The sequence below is a fragment of the Bubalus bubalis genome, chromosome 5 (genome assembly GCF_019923935.1).
Source record: "Bubalus bubalis isolate 160015118507 breed Murrah chromosome 5, NDDB_SH_1, whole genome shotgun sequence".
Taxonomy (NCBI): Eukaryota; Metazoa; Chordata; class Mammalia; order Artiodactyla; family Bovidae; genus Bubalus; species Bubalus bubalis.
This window is the reverse complement of record NC_059161.1, coordinates 126,070,431-126,096,229: the sequence shown is the minus strand read 5'-3', so window position 1 is coordinate 126,096,229 and position 25,799 is coordinate 126,070,431. Positions and strand designations below refer to the sequence as shown.

Sequence of the window (25,799 nt, the reverse complement as noted above, 5' to 3'; positions counted from 1 at the left end):
TCCTGCATTGGCTGGCAGATTTTTTTACCACTGAATCACCAGGGAAGCCCTGGTTGGTTGGTTGGTTTTTTCCGTAAAATACTCAAGCCCTTTGCCTACTTTTCTATTGTTTTTGACTATTTTGCTTTCTTGATTTTTCTGAGCTCTTTACATATTCAGGAAATTTAGCTGACATGTTAGTAGTGAGTTAGCACTTACTGAGTTCAGTGAGAACACTCTCTCTGCACAATCTCTTAGACTTCTCGTGAAGCATGTATTTTAATCATCATTTTACCCCTGAGAAAATGAAGGCTCAGTTAGATAACGTGACTAACCCAAGATCATAAAGATAGTTAATGGGAGAGCCAGGCTCCAAGCCCAGGTCTGTCTGACCCAGGTCTGTCTTGGTGCACTGATTCTGTGAGTTATGGTGAGAAAGCTCTTACACACAGCCTGCCTTACCTGCCTGCACAAGTAAGGTAAAAGCCCCTGGTCCAGAAGTTCTCCGTTCATTCTTTGCTGATATGGGTGCATGCACTTCTACTTTGTTTTCCTAACAAAGCAGCACTTCTCAAACTTTTCCACCCAAGTAACCCTTAGAATTGAGGAACAGAAGCAAGCATCTTGGTCAGGTATGAGGGATTGAGGTGGAGGCCGAGAGCAGGGAGGGTAAAGCAGTGCTAGCTTGAGAGGCCTGAGAAATTTAAAGTTTTTATTTTTGAAATCTATGCAAGATTTGCATTCTTCTGTGTAATATGTACTTTTTTTTTTTTTTTTTTGGCCACACCTTATGGCTTGCAGCATCTTAGTTCACCTACCAGGAATCTTGGTCCCAGCAGTGAAAGCCCTGAATCCTAACCACTGGACCACCAGGGAATTCCCTGTCCATGTTTTGTTTTTTTGTTTTTTTTTTAAATATAAACCATGAAGTGAAGTCACTCAGTCGTGTCTGACTCTTTGCGACCCCATGGACCGTAGCCCACCAGGCTCCTCTGTCCATGGGATTTTCCAGGCAATAGTACTGGAGTGGATTGCCATTTGGTGCTTTGAATGAAACTGGCCCTCCAGGCAGATACACTATAGTCAGCCTTTGTAGTATGGTTTCCCTCCTGGTCTGCTGGTGTGTTCTCTAGAGGTTACACAGAACCCAGGTGAGCAACACTAGAGCAGGGGTCCACAAGCTTTTTAAAGGGCCAGACAGTACCAACTATTTTAGGCTTTGTGAGCGATATGGTTTCTGTCCCAAGGCTCAACTTTGATTTTGTTGTGTGAAAGCAATTATAACAATATGTAAGTAAATGAGCAGCCTGCTGCTAAGCTGCTAAGTCGCTTCAGTCATTTCCAACTCTGTGTGACCCCAGAGACAGCAGCCCACCGGGCTCCCCTGTCCCTGGGATTCTCCAGGCAAGAACACTGGAGTGGGTTGCCATTTCCTTCTCCAATGCATGAAAGTGAAAAGGGAAAGTGAAGTCGCTCTGTCGTGCCCGACTCTTAGTGACCCCATGGACTGCAGCCTACCAGGCTCCTCCGTCCATGGGATTTTCCAGGCAAGAGTACTGGAGTGGGTTGCCATTGCCTTCTCTGATGAGCAGGCTGTGTTCCATTAAAACTTTATTTACAAAAACAGGCAGCTGCCTCAGGGTGTAGTTTGGTAATTGAAGCTCTACAGTATCGGCCCCTTTAAGAAGCAAAGGCACAGGAGGAGGAAGCCAACAGGCTTAGTGCAGCATTTCCCAAACATGTGCCAAGTAAACTAGTCCTGAGTGATAGTCCTGGGAAAAGGGTTCCACGGTCATATAACCTTGGGGAACATTACATACTGCATTCCTGAAATTCCTCAGAGTTTCTCAGTACATAGGAGCGTATTGGGAGCTCGGATGGGTCTTACAAAAAATACAAAGAATGCTTTTATTCCTTCATGACCATTATGGTCATTGGGAAGTTAATTTTGGGAAACAGCTCACATGAATTAGTCCTTGGAAATCACCACTGATCATCTGGATGGGAATAGTACACAGGGATAGGACGGGGAGGGTATAGTCCTGACACACAGGTACAGTTGGGATATCTGGGCCTCGGGGAACGTGAAAGGACATCATGAAGCCCTGGACAGGCTCGAGAAGGAGCCACAGGAGACCTGGAGACTCTTGCAGCTGCCTCAAAACACTGCCTCTCGGATCCTCCCTTTCATCCTAGTCCCTGTATGTGGGACTCTGAAGGCCTAGGACTGACTTTCCCGAAGTTCCAGGCCTAAACCCATGGCTTAGTGACCCCTCCCTGCTGATCCTATTTATAGATTTCACGAATTATTACCATTATTACATATATGTGAGTATTACATATGGAATAATAATAATGATTAATAATGATGATAATTCATATTCATCCTTGTTCTACTGATTACAAAGTGCTGTTTATGGTCATTCTACTGAGAATCAGTCGAATGTAACTTGCCTCTGAACAGGTGGAATTGTGACTTAAACCCAGATCTGGAGTAAGTCCTTTGCCTGGGGGGTCTGGTTGCCAGTGGGAGCTCCTGCTCGGTGCCAGGCCTCCATGCAGCTGGAGTTTCCAGGTCACATGCCAGCAAACTCAACTGTGTTGAGAATCAGTTACGCTGAAGTGCTTTAAGGATATTATTTCATTTAATCCTCATGGCAACCTTGCAAAGAAAGAGAGGGCAGTGATACCTCCCTCTGTGGAAACTGGACTCTAGGATAATTGGACAAAATTAATTCTCTAAATTACTGAGGATTTTTGTGGAAGTTTTAGTTTTGGGCCTTCCCCAAACCCAGAGGCCATCAGAAAAATACTTTAAAATCTGGGCTGTGATCATTTGCTACAGCCCTTTCATTGTCAAGGCAGGGCCAGGGTCCAAACCCATAAAAGTCCAATATGTTCTGTATTCATTATTACATTAAAGGGATGGATCATTCATTTGCACATTTTAATATATATAGAGAATATATTTTATAATATATATATATATATATTTGTTATTTAAATTAATGCTGGGACTTCCCTGGTGATCCAGTTAGTAAGAATCCACCTTCCAATGCAGGGGGCACAGGTTCGATCCCTGCTTGGGGAACTAAGATCCCACATGCCACAGGGTAACAAAGGAACTAGAGAAGCCTGCGTGCCGCAGCTGAGACCTGACACAGCCAGATAAATTGATAAACATTCTTTAAAAATAAATAAACACAAATCCCATTATACATTTACAGAGATAATGTATTTTATGAAAAATGACTTTAAGTAGTGAAGGCTGGCCATTTTACTGTCTTGCAAATCTTCTGAGTGTCTGGCTTAATAGGAGACAGCCAGATTTTCATTTATGTTTCTGCTGCATCTGTTGCAATGTTGGACTTCACACAGCCTGTGGAAAACACACTACTCAGGAGACAGTGAGGGGAGAAAAGGCAGATAACATGTTGGCAGTATTACCAAAAATGGTTTGGACATCATGAAAACCCCAGAAAAGGTCTGGGGGGCCCTATTTATATTTTTTTCATGAAGGGACAGAGGTGGGGGCAAAGACAGTAGTGGGGATGGAGGCAGAGACAGTGAGACTTGAGTCGGGTGGGCAGGGGCTGGGGCAAGGGCAGTAAACATGGGGGAAGGGTTTGGTGACCAGCTTGTTTGCTTATAAAATGTCAAGGGCAAAGCCAGAGGCAAAACCGCAACTTAAAAACAGCCAGCAGCTCTGCACATTGGTCATCCAGCTGCGGACAAGCTGACGGACTTGGGGTGACCCAGTCACTCTGGGAAGCTGAGACCTACAGGGCGGAGCCAAGTTCTGGTGGTTCACAGGTGCTGATGGAAGCTGGATTTGGGCCCATGTACTTCTGATTCCACTAAGCCTACAGTCCCACCCCTCTTGGTCTTGGGGTTTCTGTGTTTGGTCCACGTCTTCCTTGTACTGTTGTTTGCCAAATGATTTTTTTTGGCCACACTGTTGATATGCAGGATCTTATTTTTTTGACAAGGGATTGAAACCATGCTCCCTGCATTCAGAGCAAGGAGTCTTAACCATTGGCCTGTCAGGGAAGGCCCCAGACAATTTTCTTTATATTGACTCACTGTAAAAAAAAAATTTTATTGAAGTATATTTGATGTACAATGTTATGTTTATTTCTTCTGTACAGCAAAGTGACTCAGTTATACATACATATATTCATATTCTTTCCCTTTATAGTTCACCATGATATTGCATATAGTTCTGTGTGCTGCAGGTGCTTTGTTCTTTATCCATCCTATATACCCTAGTTTGCATCTGCAAATCCCAAACTCCCAATCCTCCCCTCCCCTGCCCTCCTTCACCCTAGACAACCACAAGTCTGTTGTCTATGTCTCTGTGTGAATATATTGACTCACTTTTCTTCTGGCTGAGCCAACTGGCTGCTGCTGCTGCTGCTAAGTCGCTTCAGTCGTGTACGACTCTGTGCGACCCCATAGACAGCAGCCCACCAGGCTCCCCGTCCCTGGGATTCTCCAGGCAAGAACACTGGAGTGGGTTGCCATTTCCTTCTCCAATGCGTGAAAGTGAAAAGTGAAAGTGAAGTCGCTTAGCCGTGTCCCACTCTAGCTAATACTATATAATGATTATTAAGTGCCAGGCTCCATTCTAAACACTTTTCATGCAGTAATTCATTTAGTCCTCATAGAATGTAGTGAGGTAGGGGTAGGTACTATGATCATTTCATGGTCCAGATGAGGAAACTGAGGCACAAGTGGTTATGTAACCTGCTCAAGTCACACCACTAAGAACATTTCAGAGTCTTGCTTCTGACCCAGACGTCTGACACCAAGTACATGCTCTTAAGCGTTTTACTGTTTCTCATCACAAATACCCAAAACAAGTCTGCCCAGTTGAGGCCCTTGGGAAGAAGCTGAATATGATCACATTCTTGGCTTTCATCATCACTTGTACCTGGGGGAAATCAGGCCTTGGGCACAGTCCACTTGATTCCCAGCAGTGACTCTGAGGCCATATCATTCTTCCAGGCCCAGAGCACTTTCACTGAACTCCTCCCAAGTGCCAGACACAGTCTGGGGGGTGCGTTGGGGGGTGGAGTGGGGAGGGCAGAGCCAGAGGAAACCAAAGAGAACCAGTCCCTGTTGCTGAGGAATTTAAGGTTTACTAAGGAAGATAATTTCAATCATATGGCATGTGAAGGGTACAGTGGGAGCCCACAAAAGGAATATTCAACAGAGCCCAGTAAAGGAGGAGGAGAGGGAGGGTGATCAGGGAGAGCTTCCTGGAAGAGGCCACACTCAAGCAGTCTAAAGTCTAGAAAGTTGAGTGGGAGTCATCAGGCACGTGGTGGCAGAGGAGAAGAGGAGAACTTGCTCAGCCCAGCATGAGCAGAAGTATGGGAGAGAAGCATAGTGTATGTGGGAGAACTACAAGCACTTTGGCATTAACCAGCTTTTAAAAAGCCTGGAAGGGAGTGAGATTGGAGGGAGTGGGAGGGCCAGGTCCAGCATGGGCTTTATTCCATAGTATTCATCAGCAGAGTCCTACTGAATAGTATAGTTAGTAAGTGACAGATAAAAACTTAGAACTTGTGCATCCATGGACTCTGTCGAGAAAATGGAAGACACCCCACAGGTTACTTCATGTAACTTGTTTAAATTATGATTTGAGGGGCTTTCCTGGTGGCACAGACAGTAAAAAATCTGCCTGCAGTGAGGGAGACCTGGATTCGATCCCTGGGTCGGGAAGATCCCCTGGAGAAGGAAATGGCAGCCCACTCCAGTATTTTTGCCTGGAGGATCCCATGGGCAGAGGAGCCTGGCGAGCTACAGTCCTTGGGGTCACAAAGAGTCAGACACAACTGAATGACTAACACACACACAGAAAAAAATTTTTTTAAAAGAAACAAAAATACTAAAAAAAAAACCCCAAAAAACAAAAAAACCCAAAGCTCTTACAAAAAAAAAAAAAAAATTATGATTTACTGTGATGTTTTTAAACAATCAGCCTGTATACACCAGATGGGCTTGGGTTGAGAAACTCTAACTCATAAATCCTTCTCAGTTGTACCAAAATTTTTGTGATTATTGAATTTAATAATAAAGTCAATGAGATGACTTTAGACATTTAATTAAATATGTAGCAAATTCCATTAAAAATTTTTTTTGGACTTAAAAGTTTTTTTCCAGACTCTAACATTTTCACAGCCTCTGAAGAGCTCAGAAGTCTCTGGTGTCTAGGGGGAGAAAATGGCCCTGAGGGTCAGGCATGTCAGGGCTGGAAACACCGCAATAAGACAGTCAAGGTCCCTGCTCTCAGAAGTTTATACAGCCCAGTTGGAATAAGCGGAATAAGGACAGAGTGTGATGGGTGCTGACAAATATAATGCTTTGAGGAAGCGGGAGGGTCCTTACTCCGAAGAAACAGTATTTAGGCTGACTGGACCACTGGGTAGGAGCCTGCCTCCTACAGAGGAGGCGGAGTCTCTCCAGGCAGAAGGAACAACTAGTGCAAAAGCCCTGAACCTGAAAATCACTTGACTTGTGGCCAGGAAGAGGATCATTGTGGTGGGGGCTTAGTGCGGGGCAGCGAGAGAGCATGAGGTGAGTTCAGATAGGGGGACAAGGACCAGGCGATGCCCAGCCTTATGGAGATGAGACTTTATTCTAAGTGGACGGTGCCCGTTGGGTTGTGTTCCCTGCGGAGCAGATTTGGAGAGAGTGACTGGCGGGCGGGAAGTCTGCTGGGAGCACTCTGAGGATCAACAGCCGGGGAAGAGAAGGGAAGGAGGCGAGGCTGGGCAGCGGGAGAGTTTTCGCTGCCCTGCAATCTCAAGGGACACCTCTTCCCACCCAGCAGGGAGCTCAGAAGCTGGGATGACCCTTCAGATTTGTCATTAGATGCAGCTGCCTGAGGAAGTGGGCATGACTCGGCAGCCGAGGCAGTCCTCGAGGGGCTGACAGCGGAGGGCGGGATTCCCAGCAGCTGGACCCCGAGTCCGTCCCTGACCCTGAAAGGGGCTCTGCTCTGTGGACGCCCTGGGAGTGGCCAGGACCGAGCTTCAACAGCGCCATCGTGTGGCGATAATAAGTCACAACAGCAGTGAACTCAGGACTTCCGGTTACCTTGCTCAGTGGAGAAAGCGGTAAGACCACAGGCAGTAGCCTCAGAAACTAGCCTCACCGCACCTCTTTGGGACTGAGTAAATCACTGCGAATTTTGGACAACTCAGAATGGGAGGGACATGCGGAGCCTCAAAAGAAAGAGCTAGCTAGGCATCGGAGTTTGAGGACTTATTTGAGAAAGAACAGTGTTATTGCATCTTGTGTCATCAAGGAATCGGTCAACATAATAATGTCCACCACAGCTGCCATTCAGTGAGCAGATAGGAGGAACTGCATGATCTTAGGTAATCTAACGCATCAATACAAAGAGGCTCAGAGCGGGGAAAAGATGTGTCCCAGGTATGGAGTCCTGTACCAAGGTCACAGGTGCAAGGCCTGTACCAAGGCCACAGACGCAGAGCCCAAAACCAAAGTCACTTCCAGAGCTGACCGAGCCCCACTGTAACCGTTGCCAAAAGTCCCCCGAGCCTTACCAGCCAGCTTCATGACCCTAAATTAGGCAAAAATGCCCATCCGAGTAATCACCCTAGAGCACCCTAACCAAGCACCTAATGCCACCCTTCCAGCAGGAATTTCCTTTGTCTTGAGGCTATAAAATTGGCTACTAGCCCAAGAAAAGCATGATCCCCCTTGAGCCAGCCCATTGTTCTAACAGCATCCGGCCAGCTCTCCCTGGCCAGGCTGGAGGTCAGCCCGCTGTGCCTGCAGCTCCCACATTATCTCTGCTCTTTGTTCTTAATAAACTCACTCCTTTCTGAAATACTCTGTGTCTGGAAATTCTTTTCCAACTCACTCTCAGGCTGACATGACACCAGATTACATAATAGTAGACTGTGGTGGAATTAGGATTAAAACCCAGATGGGCCTATCAGTGGATCTCACCTCTGTCAGGCCCAACATGCCGTTTTAACAGTAAATATTTCACAATGCCCTCTTTACATCCCCAGCACCTGGACTGTGCCTGATCAATAGTTGTGCACTCCATCAATAGTTGTTAAATGAATGAGATGAAGTTCATGGATAGTATCCTACCTACCAACATAATTTTTAAAGTCAAGGAAAAAGAAAATGAAAACAGTTTATGCTAAATAAATCTGCAGTTCCACATGGACATGCTCAGTCAGGATCACACTGAAAGCTGTAACAAAGTGATTATTATGAACTGTGGTGGTTTAATCTCTAGGTCGTGTCTGACTCTTTTGCAACCTCACGGACTGGAGCCCACCAGGCTCCCCTGTCGACGGGATTTTCCAGGTAAGAATACTGGAGTGGGTTGCCATTTCCTCCTCTAAGTGATCCTCCCAACCCAGGGGTTGAACCTGCATCTCTTATGTCTCATGCATTGGCAGGTGGGTTCTTTACCACTTAGCGCCACCTGGGAACCCCACTGTGAACAGAGATCACCCCAAATACTGATCTTTAGAGACGTGATCTTCTGAAATGGTGAATATCCTTCATAAAGATCTGAACTCATACAAAGAAAATTCCCCCCGGATTTTCATTTTAGTAGACTTCCTGGAAAACTGTTTACATATACAACAGAGTTAAGGGTTCTTGGTGCAGATAACTATAAACAGATTTTTCCTCTTTTAGAAATTGTAAGGTGAGTGTGAAGAAAAAGGGAGCAAGCTGGGCCTTCAGGCAGAGAAAGATTTATTATAGGAAGAAAGAAAGAAAGTGACTGGCTTTAGAGAGAAACCAGTGCTCTCTTTTTACAGCCAACCCTTCTTATATCCTATCGATGGGAAATTGTGCCCCAGAGGGAGGGGGCCTCACTTTGCCTTTAGCCCACAGATGGGGTCTTGTGGTCACGTAGTCGAAGAGGTCTCACGGTTGGGTGGTCCTGTAGTCTTGAGAAATTGGCACCAGCAGGGAAAAACAGGATATCTCCTTAAGGAAAAAACAGGATGCCCACCAGAGCAATGTGGCCACTGTGACTTCATCCCTTGTTTGTCAGGTCACCACAGTGGGCCATTTTTAACTACATGGTATGAGCCCCTTGTGAATCCTCACAGAAATAATCAGTGGCACATTAGACAGCTGTGCAGGACATGGAACTATTCTCAGTAACGTGGGACTGTCTTGAACACTGAAGAATGTCTAGCACCGCTGGCTCCTGTCTACTAAGGACCAGAAGAGCTCCTGCTGAGTCGCTTCAGTCGTGTCCGACTCTGTGCGACCCCATAGACGGCAGCCCACCAGGCTCCCCCGTCCCTGGGATTCTCCAGGCAAGGACACTGGAGTGGGGTGCCATTTCCTTCTCCAATGCATGAAAGTGAAAATTGAAAGTGAAGTCGCTCAGTCGTGTCCGACCCTTAGCGACCCCATGGACTGCAGCCCACCAGGCTCCTCCGTCCATGGGGTTTTCTAGGCAAGAGTATTGGAGTGGGGTACCATTGCCTTCTCCGAAGATCTCCTATCAATGTGATAAACAAAAATGCCCCTACAAACGTCCAAATTCAAATTTCCAGGGACAGTAGATCTCCTTTTGAGACCTTTGGTGTATGTGAAAGCCTAGCCATCTAATCTCTGCTTTATTAGCCTTCTCTTTCTTAGCTCCCCTTCTCCACCAAACACCTGGGCTTTCACACTCCATTTCTCATCCCACCCTTTAGGACTCTCTCTGCTAATATTTGTTTGCTGCTAGGAGGTTAGAACTGATGTGATAAATGAGGTGCATTCCTATCTTCTTCCTATGTCTACAAAAAGGCTCAGGGGGGATTCTAGTAAAAGATAACAAAGTAGATGGACGTGTGCTCATCTCCTCCTGCAAGAGCACCAAAATCACAACTAGCTGTTGAACAACCATCGACAGAAGGACACTGGAACCCACCAAAAAAAGATACTCCAGGTCCAAAGAGAAAGAAGAAGCGAGACGGTAGGAGGGGCACAATCACAACAAAATCAAATCCCACTCCTGCCGGGTGGGTGACCCACAAACTGGAGAACAGTAATACCAAGAAGTCCTCGCACTGTTGTGAAGGTTCTGAGCCCCACATTACTTTGCCAACAAAGGTCCATCTATCAAAGCTAGACAGAGATAAAATGTTAAAAGCAACAAAGGGAAAACAACAAATAACATACAAGGTAACTACCATCAGGTTATCTGCGGATTTCTCAACAGAAACTCTACAAGCCAGAAGGGAATGGCATGATATATTTAAAGTGATGAAAGGGAAGAAACTTCAACTAAGAATACTCTACCCAGCAAGACTCTCCAGCAGATTTGATGGAGAAATCAGAAGCTTTCCAGACAAGCAAAAGTTAAGAGAATTGAGCACCACCAAATCAGCTTTACACCAAATGCTAAAGGAACTTCTCTAGGCAGAAAACAAGAAAAGGAAAAGACCTACCTACAGAAAATAAACCCAAAGCAATTAAGAAACTGATAATAGGATCATACATACTGATAACTATCTTAAATGTAAATGGATTAAATGCACCAACCAAGAAACATGGACTGACTAAGCAGATGTGCATGTAGGCACTTCCACTTACCGCATCACTCTGCCTGACCCCTCAGATTGTATGTAATTATCTTATATTGTTAAGTTAATCATGTTCCCGTTATGGCTTGCAGTTGTAATTATCTTTTATTTTTTTGTCTGGCTGTTGATTGTGAAAACTGATGAACATTTGTCACTGTTATGATTATGTAACTATTACTCACTTAATACCACAGTATCATGATTAGTCAACAGAAAAATAAAAGAATTCTATATCACCAAAACTATCACTTAATAGAAAAACCTGTAATCACTTTTAAAAATCTAGATGCATATCAGAATTATCTTGGAATGTTTTGAAAAATACAAATGCCCAGGTATTGCTTTTTTTCCTCCAAAGCACCAGGTATGTTTCTAACGAGCAGCCCTGTTTAAAAATAACTGGACTGTGTGAGGATCTTTTACTTTTCTCTAGTCTGTTTCACTTTTTCTATTTTATATTCAGTCGTCCCACTTCATTTAGTTTATGTTTTCCAATTTCTCCATCTCTTCTTTTTTTATATATATTCTTTCTCAAGCCTTTCTCAAGCATAGTAGAAAAACGTGTATACATGTATACAAAAATAATATGTACTATATATATATATAAGAAAACTTATGAATTTTTGCCAAACTAAAAAATTTATGACATTTTTATTCCACTTGTTTGACTTAGTATGAATATAATGCTAGATTTCTAATTAAAAAAAGATATGCAACAAGCAACAAAGATTTATTGTATAACATAGGGAACTATAGTCAATATCTTATAATAACCTATAATGAAAAATAATCGGAAAAATAATATATTGTATATGTATAACTCAATCATACAAAAAAAGAATCCTACTTTTTGAAATTTAGTAATGTCTATCTTTCTGCCAGCTTTTCTAATGTCCTATGGATATCTAATAACAATGCATGAGATACAAATTTTTAAATATACTTGTGTAGGATATAAGCTTAATATAAATTAATATAAATAGAGATCTATTATATTTAACTTGTTAATGACATCATTCAAGATGCTCCTATTTTTATTTTTCTGCACTTGATAAAATATTCTCAGAGAAATGTTAATATGTCTATGATTATACATTTCTTCTGATTTTTGCTTTATGTATCTTTGTTTCTTTGTTGTTAAATGTCTAACTGAAAGTTGTTCAGTCATGTCTGACTCTTTGTGACCCCATGGACTAGTCCATGGAATTTTCCAGGATAGAATACTGGAGTGGGTAGCTGTTCCCTTCTCCAGGGGATCTTCCCAACCCAGGAATCAAACCCAGGTCTTCCGCATTGCAGGCGGATTCTTTACCAGCTGAGCTACTAAGCCTGGTTTTGATGGTTTGGAAATAGATGGGGAAACAGTGGAAACAGTGTCAGACTTTATTTTTTGGGGCTCCAAAATCACTGTAGATGGTGACTGCAGCCATGAAATTAAAAGACGCTTACTCCTTGGAAGGAAAGTTGTGACCAACTTAGATAGCATATTGAAAAGCAGAGATATTACTTTACCAACAAAGGTCTATCTATTCAAGGCTATGGTTTTTCCAGTGGTCATGTATGGATGTGAGAGTTGGACTGTGAAGAAAGCTGAGCGCCAAAGAATTGATGCTTTTGAACTGTGGTGTTGGAGAAGACTCTTGAGAGTCCCTTGGACTGCAAGGAGATCCAACCAGTCCATCCTAAAGGAGATCAGTCCTGAGTATTCTTTGGAAGGACTGATGCTGAAGCTGAAACTCCAATACTTTGGCCACCTCATGCAAAGAGTTGACTCATTGGAAAAGACTCTGATGCTGGGAGGGATTAGGGGCAGGAGGAAAAGGGGATGACAGAGGATGAGATGGCTGGATGGCATCACCAACTCGATGGACGTGAGTCTGAGTGAACTCCAGGAGATGGTGATGGACAGGGAGGCCTGGTGTGCTGTGATTCATGGGGTTGCAAAGAGTCGGACACGACTGAGCAGCTGAACTGAACTGATGTCTATCTTCTTTGTGAATTGTACTTTTTATCATTAAAAATATTCATCTTTGCATCATTTAAAAATACATAATTTAATAAATTTAAAAAAAAAAAAGATTCACAGGGGCTTCCCTGGTGTCTCAGTGGTAAAAAATCTGCCCGCCAGTGCAGGAGACTCGGGTTCGATCCCTGTTCCAGGAAGATCCCACATGCCCTGGAGCAATTAAGCCCGTGGGCCACAACTACTGAGCCCATGTGTGGCAACCACTGAAGCCCACTCACCCTAAAGTCCGTGCTCCACAGTAAGAGAAGCCACTGAAATAAGAAGACCTCTCACGGCAAGCAGAGAGTAGCCCCACTTGCTGCAACTAGATAAAAGCCCACAAGCAACGGAGACCCAGCACAATAAAAAATAAAATAAAGTAAAACCTTCTCAAAAAGGCTCAGAGAGGTAATTTTCTCATAGTCTCACAGCCAATTTGAAGTGGCCAAGCCAGAATTAAAAGCTGGTCAGTCAGTCTGAACCAAAAATCTACGATTTTGCCCTCTTTCCTCCTCACTGTCTCCTACCTCTCAGGCTTGGGGAAACAAGTCTTATGAAACTGAAGTATTTCACTTACTGGGTAAAATTTTGATAAGTTGCCCACCATTCCTGAAGGTGGTGATGTCTGGAAATGATTCAGATTATACAGTTGTTAACTATCATTTTCATAAATCAGGTGAAATTCCCAGAAGGAAATCCTGCTGTTGGCCTCACTTTGTCTTACAAAGTCCAATTTCATCCCACCATGTCCTGGCTGTTGGGGCATCCCCTGGACACTTTCATTTCTGGGCAGCATTTGCTTCAGTGTAAATGCAGACTTTCTCAAACCCTAGTGGCAGAAGAAGGTAACATCCACACCTTATCCTGGGACTTAGGGATGAGTGGCCATTCACTGAAAATTCAGGTCTTTAAAGATGTGCTGCGGGAATGCTCTGGCAGTCCAGTGTTAGGACTCCGTGCTTTCACTGCCATGGTTCAATCCCTGGTTGGGGAACAAAGATTCTGCAAGCTACACAGTGTGGCCAAAAAAAAAAAAAAAAAAAAGTGCTACAAATTTTGCACGCCATTCCTAATATCTGGGGGATGTTCCAATAGAAAATAAAATAAACTTCATCCCAGTGTAGACATTGACATAAAAGGGCATACTTTTCCAGCAAAAGTATTCCAAAGATTCACCCACATATCCCAAGATCCTTACCTAGACCTACTGAAGCAGAAGCTGGGACTGTGCATGGTCAACTACCCCCCACCTCTCACTCTAGACCCCGGGCCACTGGTGATTGATCACTTTAGTTCATGAGTGTGCCTGGAGGAACAACACTCTGTTTATCCTGACTTTCAGTGGCACCCCTCTTGTACTCCAGGGTCTGCAGAGGCCATTTGAGAAACAGAATCTCTGTCTCTATTAGAACTGGATTCAAATCCTGTTTCCAACTTCACCCTTTCTGCAACTTGGGCAAGTAACTGAATCTCTTGTTTTATTTTAAATTAATTTGGCTGCACCGGGTCTTAGCACAAGGTATCTTTGTTGTTGTTGTTGTTTTAAGATTTACTTATTGATTTATTTTTCACTTTTGGATCCATGACCCCTGCATTGAGAGCCCACAGTCTTAGCCACTGGACCACCAGAGAAGTCCTTGAATCTTTTGTTGTCTTAGTTTCCTTATTTGCATCATAGCTGTGGGGTGGTTTTGTGGGGTGGTTGTGGGGTTCAACGGGCTGATACATGTACATGTGCTGCAAATGCTGAGTGCCTAGCATGTAGATATGCTGTGCTGGCCTCAGTCACTTCAGTTGTGTCCAACTCTTTGCGACCCTATGGACTGTAGCCCACAAGGCTCCTCTGTCCATGAGACTCTCCAGGCAAGAATACCAGAGTGGGTTGCCATGCCCTCCTCCAGGAGATCTTCCCAACCCAGGGATCGAACCTGGATCTCTTAAGTCTCCTGTATTGCAGGTGGATTCTTTACCACTGAGCCACCGGGGAAGCCCAAGCATGTATTATTTTTACTGTTGTTAATATTTTGAGGTACTGGGGGCACACCTGGGGAACACTCATGGCAGACAGACTCCTGAGGTGACCCCCATGACCCCCACCTCCTGAGGTCCACATCTTTGTGTACTCCCCTTCCCACCCCTTGTGTATGGAGAGACCCATGACTTGCTTCTAACCAACAGAATTCAGCAGAGGTGATGGGTACATGTGATCACATGTGTGACTGTATTAGACAAGATATTAATAGCCTCGCTTTCCCTCACCTGCTTTGGGGAAGCAAGCAGCCATGGTGGGAAGATCCACATGGTAAGGAGCTAAGGGTGGCAGACAGCCACCAGCCAGGAAACAGCTGAGGCACCAGACTGAGGTCCCATGAGGGACTGAATGCTGCTGGCAGCTGCACTGGGGCAGGAGATTGATGGGTCCCAGGGCAGACAGTTGGAGTTTAGTTTCTGTGGACTGATATTCCAAGATGAAAACAGCAGGATGATCGGGGGAGGAGGTCGGGCTCTGCCCAGACAGAAGACAAGAGACCCCATATTTCTCATCCTTGAAGTCAGGAGACCTCTCCGACTACACATGTGCAGAAAGACTCCTTGGAGGTCATAAGGGGAGTGATGCCAAGTGATGCTAACCACCCATAGACCTCCTGGGTAGAATCCATCTTGGCCAAGGGATGTGTATGCACACATGGGAGGATCCTGAGTTATACCAAATATGGACTCTGAACCAGGTAAATCAAAATGACTGGCCAAAGGAAACGTGGAAGAAATGTCCCACAAAGCTACCACGAGGACACAACTCTGTCTTTCTCTTGAGTCCACCCATGTGTCTATCCACAGGTACTATACTCTCTTTCCTCCTAATGAACACTTTACTTGTTTCTCTACTGCGAGGAGCTGGTGGGAGGACCTCCACCCATGGCAAAGGTCATGAGGAAGGAGGCTCGACATACGCAAAGGCGGGATCGAGCCTCAGGAGTCCCCCTGGAAATTCTCGAGCATCTACCCCCATAACTAGAGCCTGCCTACTTTACTACTTTGTGCTCTCACCTACACCTCTGACTTTACGGGGGGTTGTCCCCCACCACCTCTTTCGGAGAAGGAGTTAACTTAGAGCTCCAGTTAATAATAATTCCTGGGCGTGACAGGAGTTTTCCAAACTTACAAACTCTTCTGAAGGTTCTCTAGCCTGCCTGACAGGCTTGTCCGGCCACATGTAATTGCTCACAGCCTCCCAACTGTGAGAGGCACGAGATGCTTTAAACCTTCTAAAAACAGGTTCCTTAGAAAAGTTAGAAAACCATTAGTATAAGTATAGTGGGCTGATTAGAAATTGTATTGGTGAAGGGTTTTTCATTTGTTGAGCCAATGTTTGTTGCTAAGTCTCCACATCACCTGCCCTTACACACATTAATGAATATATAGAAGAAATAAGTATTAATCTTTGATATAAATCACGTTAGACCTTAGGCTAAGTAAATTCTTTCCTTAACTAAAACCCACTACACCCTCACCCTATAGGAATGTAACTTTATTTGGGTGGCGTCTGTTTCAAAAATAATCACCCCTGGAGAAATAAGTGTTCTGGTTGACTGACCGCTGTCACAAGGAGAGGGTCATAAGTTGTCAGCAGGCCCCCCTGGCCAGAAGATGATGTAACACACCTAAGACCTCTGTATACATTTGTATGAAGCACCTGACTTTAATAAAAGTCAGGACTTCTGTCCCCACGTGACTTTTGCATAACATCTCAGTGTATAAAAGTAGACCATGGAAAATAAAGAATTGGGATCAGTTCCTCGAAAGACTGGTCTCCCCATGTCTCTCTCTCTCTCAAACTCTGGCTGAGTCTCCATCTGGAGCACAGAGCCCGCCATGCTTACTAATTATGCCTGGGTTTCTAAGATCCGACCGGGGAGGCCTCAGTGTCTCCTCTCCTTCGGGAGAACGGAAGGATGCCTGCGGCCTACGTAAGTGGTGCAAGCTTCTTGTCTTGAAGTTTTATTGGTTTCCCGCGTAAACCAAGATACTCAGCCTCTTTTCTCCACTGAATTTTCCTGCTGAGCTATCCTCGTTCTATTACTCTTTATATCTTTGATGAATATTTAAATTAATCACCGAAGCCATCTTCCCTTCGAATACCCTGGATCAGCTGGGGCCGGACCCCGGCACTCTACGTGCTGTCTTTATGGGAATTCTTTTCTGCAAAGCCAAAGGGCCAGGGCCTTGTCACTGACCGCTGATCTGGTAGCGGGATTTGGTGCTCTCATCACCCCTACCCAACCTCAGTCTCTGGCCAGGAACTGAACCCTTACTTCAAACCGCTGCAGGCCAAGCTACCCAGGACCAACATGAGCTTGGAAGCAGATCCTTCCTCAGTCCAGCCTTCAGTGAGACTGTAGCCCTAACCATTCATTTTGTGGCAATGTTCCACACAGCAGTAGAGAACTACCACCCCTCTCCTTTCAAGTTCTTCATTCCTATAATTCTCCCCTTTCTCTCCTGAATCATCAATATCTCCCTTCCTATTTCATTAAGTCATAAGCATGCTCTAGGGTCTCTCATCTTAAAAACGCTTTTTTTTTTTCTTTGACTGTGCCCTGTGGCATGCAGGATCTTAGTTCCCTGATCACAGATAGAACTTGTGTCACCTGCAGTGGAAGTGCAGGGTCTTAACCACTGGACAGCCAGGAAAGTCCCCCAAATACTCTAGAGATGTCCCATGCTCCGCACCCCCCTCCCAGTACTGTATTTCTCTACTCTGCTCCATGGCAAAAATTATTGAAATCTTTGTCTCCATTCATGCCCATATTTCTCATATTATCTCCTCTTCTTCTTCTTTCTTTCTTTCTTTTTTTTTTTTTTTTGCTGCACAATATGGCTTATAGGATCCTAGTTCCCCTAACAGAGATTGAATCCGGGCCTCTGAGTGGAAGCTCAGAGTCTCAACCACTGGACTACTAGGGAAGTCTCAACCCGACACTCTTTAAAAAAAAATTTTGTTTTAAATTTAGTTATTTATTTCATTTTTGGCTGTGTTGGGTCTTTGTTGCTGTGCGTGGACTTTCTCTAGTTGTAGTGAGCAGGGGCTACTCTCTAGCTGCAGTTCTTGGGCTTCTCATTGCACTGACTTCTCTTGTTGTGGAGCACAGGCTCCAGGACACACAGACTTCAGTAGTTGTGGTGCCAGACTTAGTTGCTCCTTTGCATGTGGAATCTTCTGGACCAGGGATCGAACCTGTGTCCCCTTCACTGGCACACAGGTTCTTAACCACTGGACAGTCAGGAAAGTCCCCAGTCAAGCACTCTTAATGAGATCCCCAGTGACCTACCTGTTGCCCAATCCCCTCATCTTGTCCTCTCCATGGCATTCAATGCAACCAGCCACTTCCTCTTTCTTGAAACCCACTCTCTTCCTCTACTTTCTTGACATCACTCTTTCTTCATCTTCCTCTTCACGCAGTGTCCATTTCTTCCCAGTCTCCTCTGCTGTCTCCCTCTTTTCAGTTCAGCTTCAGGAGACCCAGGTTTGATCCCTGGGTTGGGAAGATCCCCTGGAGAAGGAAATGGCAACCCACTCCAGTGTTTACTTGCCTGGAAAATTCCAGGGACAGCAGAGCCTGGTGGGCTGTGTCCATGGGGTGGTAAAGAGTCAGACATGACTGAGTGACTAACACTCACTTTTTCTGAATGTTGACACATCCCTGCTTCACTTTCCTCATGTGTAATCATACAGTTTCTCTCTTGAAAGTTGTTGTAAGAATTGCCTGAGATGCCATACACATATGTGGCTTAAAAAAAATTCCTCCTTTCCCTCCATGAATTACAAGTATGCTGTCTTCCCTTATTCTGATGAGATGAGCCACCCTTTCCTCTAGATACTTGTCAGGTGTCTCCAGTGACGAAGAAACAGACTTTGGGGAAGATGACTGTTTCCCATGAGGGTGAACTATGACACCAATCTCTGGAAACTCAGATCTAAGAAAAGTCTCACTGCTTCTGCTGGGCCTAAGAAATTCCTGTTTTTAATTCATTCGGCTTTAGATCTTTCAGAAGGAGGAAGTTCACAGGGCTAGGAGTCTAGGAGTACAGAGACAGTGCTATTGAGTTTAGTCAGGGGCAATGGGCGTGGGTCAGGAAAGCCTCCCTGAGAAGTTGTCCTCTAAACTCAGAGCAGCGAAGTGTCTAGGAGTTTGAGCAGTGTGAAGGTTCCAGAGTGTGCAAGAGCTTGAATTTCTGCAAATAGAGTGTCACTGGAGTGTCAAGTGCACAGCACAGGATAAGGTCCAAGACCTGACTGGAGCTTGAAGGGCCTTGGAAGTGAAAGTGTTAGTCGCTCAGTCCTGTCCCACTCTTTGCAACCCCATGGACTGTAGCCCTCCAGGTTCCTCTGTCCATGGGATTTCCCAGACAAGAAAATTGGAGTGGGTTGCCAAAAAGTCTCTTCTGTTTCCTCTCCCACAGTTGGTAACACCTTGGAGAAAAATTCCTTTTTCTCATCTATCTCTCTGCTAGACTGTCAGCTGCTAGCAGGCAGCATTATGCCCAGCGTATCTGCTCATGCTTCCTGTTGCTCCGCCCCGGAACACAGCAGTGACTGCTTGAAGGAATGAAAGAAGGGCCCCAACCCTGTGCACTGTTGACATGTTTGTGTTTGATCTGCGCGACAGCCTGTGACACGGCCAGTCCACGGAATATTAGCTGCCATCCTGCTGATGAGAAGGGGGGCCTCAAAGAGGTGATGGAGCTGTGAGCTCAAGCTCTGAAGTCCACTCCCTGCGTTCAAGTCCAGCCCTTTCACTTAGCAGATGTTTGACAAGCCACTTAGTCTCTCTAAACCTGCTGTTCTTGCTGCTGCTGCTGCTAAGTTGCTTCAGTCGTGTCCTCTGTGCGACTCCATAGACGGCAGCCCACCAGGCTCCCCCGTCCCTGGGATTCTCCAGGCAAGAACTCTGGAGTGGGTCGCCACCTCCTTCTCCAAAGTGTGAAAGTGAAAAGTGAAAGGGAAGTCGCTCAGTCGTGTCCGACTCTTAGCGAGCCCATGGACTGCAGCCTACCAGGCTCCTCCATCCATGGGATTTTCCAGCAAAGAGTACTGGAGTGGGGTGCCATTGCCTTCTCCGTCTAAACCTATATTTCCTCAATTACTAGATGGGGATAATAACATTTATTACTTCACAGGATTGCTACAAAGATTAAAGGGAGAGGGCATATAACCTGCAACATAATAATAAGTATGCAATAAGTGGTAGTTGTTTTAATTCTCTGGCCAGTATCGTTTCCTGTCCTCAAACAGCAGTTCCCAGACCTAAGAAGATCATTTCAAGGTCGGGGATCGGGCCACGTCTCCCCAGATCACGCTGGTTTTGCAAGACTGCCTACGGTGGAAACTGGGTCCAGCCCGCCAGTCTTGCACAGCCAGCGCACCCACGTGCCTGGCGTAAATAAGCGAGCGCGCAGGCGCCCTCGGCCGGCGCCCATTGGCCGGCGCCCCGCGGCCCCGGAGCTTGGGGAGGACTAGGGCCCCCCGGCCGCGGGCTGCTCCGCCCCGTCGGTTGGTCCGCGCGTCCGTCCGTGCGTGAGTCCGGGCCGCCAGCTTCGCCCTCGTCATGGCACCCCGGCTGCAGCTGCTGTTGCTGCTGGGGCTGCTCTCGGCCGCCGCTCCGGCCTCCAGCAAGCCCCCGGCGGCCGGCGCGCAGGCCTGGGAGCTGGCGTCCCCGGAGCTGCGGGAGCCCGCCCGCTTCGCCTTGGAGATGTACAACCGCGGCCGGGCTGCCGGGACGAGGGCCGCGCTGGGGGCCGTGCGCGGTCGCGTCCGCCGGGTGAGGACGCGCTTGGGGCGGGGCTCCTGGGTCCGCGGTGAGCGGGGCTCTAGTCCGAGGGTTGGGAACTTTGGGCCTGACTTGGGGCGGGGACGTTGGACTTCTAGTGATGGGGAAGGGGGAAGAGGGCACGGTGGGGCTGCGGGCCCCATGAAGGCTGGACAGATGAGAGGGTGGCCGTGCCGCCACTCACCCGCCCTTCTGTCCAGGCGGGCCGGGGGTCCCTGTACTCGCTGAAGGCGACCCTGGTGGAGCCGCCCTGCAACGACCCCACGGTGTGCCAGCTCCCGGTGTCCAAGAAGACCCTGGTGAGTGATGGGGTTCCTGCCATTCCCTTGCCCCCAGATCGAGTCTGGCTGTAGCTGGGACGATCTGTCAAGTCAAGGGGGCGGGATCTGAGGCCGCATCTACCCCACCCTGTCACTAGCCAGGCCTGGAAGGGTAAAGGGAGGGGGTCTGGATGCTCGCTCCTGGACGGTGCCTCCTTTCCACTGTGGGCGAGATTGCCTTCGAGATTGTCCTCATCTGAGGACCCTCCAGCTCCATCTTGCCAAAGGCCTTGCTCTCCTCGCAGCCCCCTGACTGGCATCCTCCTTCCTTTTCCTGCAGCTCTGCAGCTTCGAAGTCCTAGACGAGCTAGGAAAACACATGCTACTGAGGCGGGACTGTGGCCCAGTTGATACCAAGACCACAGGTGCTGGGAGGGCCCAGGGGTGCTGGGATGGTTCAGATCAGACTTCACTCAGGGTTCAGTCCTGCTTCTCCTCTCTTCCAACTCTCTCCAGATGACAGAAATGAGACTTTCAGTTCATTCCTTCCACTGCTGAACAAGGATCCCCTCCCCCAGGTGAGGAGCCTTGTCTGTCTGGGGAACTGGCTGCACCTTTCGTTCACTCTCTTCCCTCTACCCTGGCCTGGGGCTCCCACGTCTGTCTGAGAAGGACTGCTTGTAAAGACTCCCTCTCTCTGTCTTTCCAGGACTTTTCTGTGAAGATGGCTTCGATCTTCAAGGACTTTGTCACCACCTATAACCGGACATATGATTCGCAGGAAGGTGAGGACCTAGCCTTGGCTGGATGTGTCCTGATCGGATCAGGACCTCCCCTCCAACTTGGCACCTTAGTGTTGGAGTAAAGGAAAGGGCAGAGGGACCCCTAAGTCCCCCCGTGTTCTTGTTTAGCCTCCCAGGACTTGGCAGTCACCTCAGGGAGCTGGCGCTTCTCCCATCTGATTTTCCTAGTCAGAAGCCATAGATCTCCATCATTCTGGGTAGAGTGGGTTGGGGCAAAGGCCATATTTTCTCTGCTGGAGGACCCCTGGCTTGGTGGCCTTTTCCCATGACCTGTCTTTGGAGCCCTGAGTTCTGGTTTGGGAAGATCCCCTGGAGAAGGAAATGGCAATCCACTGCAGTACTATTGCCTGGAAAATCCCATGGACAGAGGAGCCTGGTAGGCTACAGTCTATGGGGTCACAAAGAGTTGGACACGACAGAGCAATTTCACTTTTCATACCTGGGGAGTCATCGCCCCATTTTGGCCTCACTCTTATCACTTGCAGATCTGGTCCTAACACCCACTCCAGGGTTCTGCCCTTCTCTCTTTTAAAAAAAATATTTATTTTTATTTATTTAATAATAAATAAATATATAAATAATAAAATATAATACTATATTATTAACATATCGATAATAAACATAATGTTTATAGTAGTAAGTATTATAAGTATTTAACACTAAATACTTGTTTTATAAATAAAATTAAATATTGAATTATAGTATTTAAATATAATAATTTAACTATTATTATAAATAGTAAAGACCTGGCTGCACCAGGTCTTAGTTGCAGCATACAGGATCTTTATTTTTTTTTTTTTTTTAATTTTTTAAAATTTTTAGCTCCCCCCGCCAATGCAGGATCTTTCAAGTGTAGAATACGGGATTTAGTTGCCTGACCAGGGATTGAATTCAGGCCTCCTCCTTGGGAGCGTGGTGTCTTAGCCACTAGACCACAGGGACGTCCCTTGCCCTTCTTGAAATAAGCTTCAGACATGATCCAGGATCCACTGTTCCCCACGGAAACCCCTGCCTCTTATCCCCAAGCACCTCTTCTTTATGATCTGCCTGGGGTCCAAGCCTGACTTCTGCTTGTTGGTCTTCAGAAGCCAGTTGGCGCATGTCCGTCTTTGCCAATAACATGGTGCGGGCGCAGAAGATCCAGGCCCTGGACCGTGGCACAGCTCGGTATGGGGTCACCAAGTTCAGTGACCTGACAGGTAGGGGTGGTGGCCAGAGCCCTCACGGTGCCTGGAGGAGACAGGGCCTGATCCCAAGGCCCCTGGGTAGGACTGGCTTCGAATACTCTTTTCCCACCCCCACCCACCTCTGTCCACAGAGGAGGAGTTCCGCACCATCTACCTGAATCCCCTCCTGAAAGATGCGCCTGGCAGGAACATGCGACCGGCCCAGCCTGTCACCGACGTTCCTCCGCCCCAGTGGGACTGGAGGAATAAGGGGGCTGTCACCAATGTCAAGGACCAGGTCGGACCCCGAAGAGGCGAGGGTGGGACGTGCGGGCTGCACTGGCCTTTGGAAGGGACCCAGCCCTGACCTGCCCGTCTCTTGCAGGGTATGTGCGGCTCCTGCTGGGCCTTCTCAGTCACAGGCAACGTGGAGGGCCAGTGGTTCCTCAAACGGGGGACCCTGCTCTCCCTCTCTGAGCAGGGTGAGCCTCCTGCTGTGCCCCCCTGTCCCCAGCCCAGCCCCTCCGGAGGGCTCCTCGGGACCAGTCTTCTGTCTCCTAGAGCTCTTGGACTGTGACAAGACTGACAAGGCCTGCCTGGGCGGCTTGCCCTCCAACGCCTACTCGGCCATACAGACTCTGGGTATGCATTCACGGGGCTTCAGGATGGGGGCAGGAGCACAGCTCCCTCCCCCGGAAGTCACTTTGTGAGGGAGGGAGACACGAGCATGGCAGTCCTGTGACCTGGGTTCAAGTCTTAATGCTGACCCCTGACTGGCTGAAGACCTTGGGCAGGTCAGCTCTTTCAGAGCCTCACTTATCTCACCTGTGAAATGGGCTTCCTCGGACTCACTTGGTAGGATTGTCTTGAGGGTCAAGTGAGGGGAAGGTATGTCAAGTTCCTGGTGCATAGCAGGGGTCTTGCTATTTTCACTGCTTGGAGGCCTGTATTTCTAATGCTGCTAAACTGAAGAGCAGAACAGCGCCCCCTTGAGGGGAGGTGTTGACCTAACCTGGCAGTTCTGTTGAGCAGTGGGCTGCAGAGATGGGAAGAGGAGGGCTGAGGGATTGAGGTGGCCTACAAAGACTGGGGAGGGAGCCTGGCAGGGGTCTGGGCCAGACTGGGAGCAGACAGTCAGGGCAGGACAAGAAAGCCAAGATCAGGAGTCCTAGGAACACTGCGGGGAGTCAGGACTCAGAAGTTGGGAGCTGGGTTCCCTCTCTGCCACATGTCTCACTGGAGGCTGCCCCATGCCTGTGGGCCTCAGCTGAGCCATCTCGAGAAAGAGGCCCCCTTCAGAGAGGATGGCCTGTGGCCTGGGGTAGATGGAGAACACGAGGCCTTGTGTACGAGGGGCTCAGCACAGCCCCTGGCCAGGAGCAGACAAGTACAGTGAGCAGAGCCCACCTTTCCTTTAACTTCTGATCTGCTGGCCTCCCTCCCCACAATCCCAGGAGGGCTGGAGACAGAGGATGACTACAGCTACCGAGGCCGCTTGCAGACCTGCAGCTTCTCTGCAGAGAAGGCCAAGGTCTACATCAACGACTCAGTGGAGCTGAGCAAGAATGAGCAAAGTAAGGAAGGCCGGTGGGGTGAGGAGAGGCCTGGGTCGGGAGGCTGGGGCCTGGATGCCCCCTGACGCTGGCCCTCCCCCGTCTCAGAGCTGGCGGCCTGGCTGGCTAAGAACGGCCCCGTCTCCGTTGCCATCAACGCCTTTGGCATGCAGGTAGGGCCCCAGCCTCGTTGCTCCGGCTCTGACTGACTCCTCCCTCACTTCTTGGAGCTGGCCCCTAATTTTTTTTTTTTTAATGACTTTATTTATTTATTTTTGGCTGTGTGGGTCTTCGTTGCTGTGTAGGCTTTTCTCTAGTTGTGGCACATGGACTTCCCGTTGCAGTGGCTTCTCTTGTTGCGGAGCACGGGCTCTAGGCGCTCGGGCTTCAGTAGTTGCAGCACGTTGGCCCCCCCCGCTCTTACTCTCCCCCCTCAGTTCTACCGCCACGGGATCTCCCACCCCCTGCGCCCCCTCTGCAGCCCTTGGCTCATCGACCACGCCGTGCTGCTCGTGGGCTATGGCAACCGTGAGTTCCGCTCGCCCCTCTGCCCATCCAGCCCGGGCCACAGCATCTCAGGAACCTTGTCTCGGGCTGTGGGCCAGGCAGGATCACCCATCCTCTCTGTGAATGGGAGAGCCAAGGGGGTGGGAGGTGTGAGCAGTTGCGGATGGGTGGGCGTCTTCCCCAAGCCCCAGAGCTGCTCCCGGTTTCTGGGAGCATGGTAGGTGGGTCTGTCTTGCTTTCTTCTCTTCCCCTAGTACCTGTCGCCCAGTAGGCCCACAGCAGACAGTGAAGAGTGCCTAGTGCCTGGGGCCCTGGCTGGAGACTCGGGGGGCCTTGGCTGGAGACTCGGGGGGCCCTGACTCTCCCTGCGCTCCGCACTGCCCTGCCCCCAGGCTCTGCCACTCCCTTCTGGGCCATCAAGAACAGCTGGGGCACTGACTGGGGTGAGGAGGTGAGTCTTGGCTGCTTGGCCCCCAGCCCTCCAGCCCCTGTCCTGCCCTGGCGCCCTCACCGACACCCCTCTTCCCCCCAGGGTTACTACTACTTGCACCGTGGCTCCGGGGCCTGTGGCGTGAACATCATGGCCAGCTCAGCGGTGATAAACTGAGGTGCACCAGTGCAGAATCTGGTGCGGACCAGAACGGCCCCTCCCCAGGAGGCACAGCTGGCCGAGGGACGGGCACCGGGGACCCCAGGGTGAGCAAAGGCCACAGGGACACAGGCCCTCCCCCCACTCCCACCCTGAAGTTCCCCAATAGCACCTTTGTTGAATGGTGGTAGCTAGGAGGACTGGGGTGAAGGACGATGTCTTGGCAGCCGAAGCTGGGGCAAGAACCCTGGGCTTGGGCAAGGAGCAGATGGGAAGAAAACACTCTGGTCTTAAAACCAGCTCTGTCCTCAGCAGGCTCTGTCTTCCCACCCCAGTTTTCCTCTGAAGCTGTAAATTTTCTGGTTCCCCTGGACTGGGGGACCATGTTGCCTTCCACATCTAGAGAAACTTGTCACCGACCTTTTCTAACACAATAAAGAGGTGTCCTGGACCCCAGTGTGGTGTGAATGCTCAGACCCTGAGGGCCAGGAGGGGTGCTGGGGAACCCTAGGGTCA

The 25,799-nt window shown here is 48.0% G+C and overlaps 1 protein-coding gene and 1 long non-coding RNA gene across 3 annotated transcripts; both read left to right on the top strand.

Annotated features, from left to right (window-relative positions):
• Positions 1–6,292: 6,292 nt before the first annotated feature.
• Positions 6,293–8,326, top strand: LOC123333823. The gene is made up of 3 exons (XR_006551428.2): positions 6,293–6,561; positions 6,815–7,103; positions 8,267–8,326. It is a non-coding gene; the product is annotated as an uncharacterized LOC123333823 (long non-coding RNA).
• Positions 8,327–20,063: 11,737 nt separating this feature from the next.
• Positions 20,064–25,734, top strand: CTSF (cathepsin F). 2 transcript variants are annotated; one of them, XM_006044358.4, is made up of 14 exons: positions 20,064–20,396; positions 20,606–20,704; positions 21,006–21,090; positions 21,182–21,243; positions 21,375–21,450; positions 22,557–22,667; positions 22,787–22,932; positions 23,020–23,116; positions 23,196–23,276; positions 24,089–24,208; positions 24,296–24,360; positions 24,625–24,715; positions 25,087–25,145; positions 25,227–25,734. In XM_006044358.4, the coding sequence occupies exons 1-14, from the start codon at positions 20,184–20,186 to the stop codon at positions 25,299–25,301; spliced, it is 1,380 nt and encodes a 459-aa protein (XP_006044420.2). In that variant the 5' UTR covers positions 20,064–20,183; the 3' UTR covers positions 25,302–25,734. The 2 variants fall into 2 exon arrangements, with proteins under 2 accessions (XP_006044420.2, XP_006044419.2); XM_006044357.4 differs by having other exon boundaries at positions 20,065–20,396; positions 22,554–22,667.
• Positions 25,735–25,799: the final 65 nt, after the last annotated feature.

Coding starts and splice junctions, on each gene's coding strand:
- CTSF (XM_006044357.4), top strand. CDS start 20,184: ATGGCACCCCGGCTGCAGCTGCTGTTGCTGCTGGGGCTGCTCTCGGCC. Junction 21,091..21,181: donor AGTTGATACCAAGACCACAG/GTGCTGGGAGGG, acceptor AACTCTCTCCAG/ATGACAGAAATGAGACTTTC. Junction 21,451..22,553: donor GACATATGATTCGCAGGAAG/GTGAGGACCTAG, acceptor GTTGGTCTTCAG/AAGCCAGTTGGCGCATGTCC.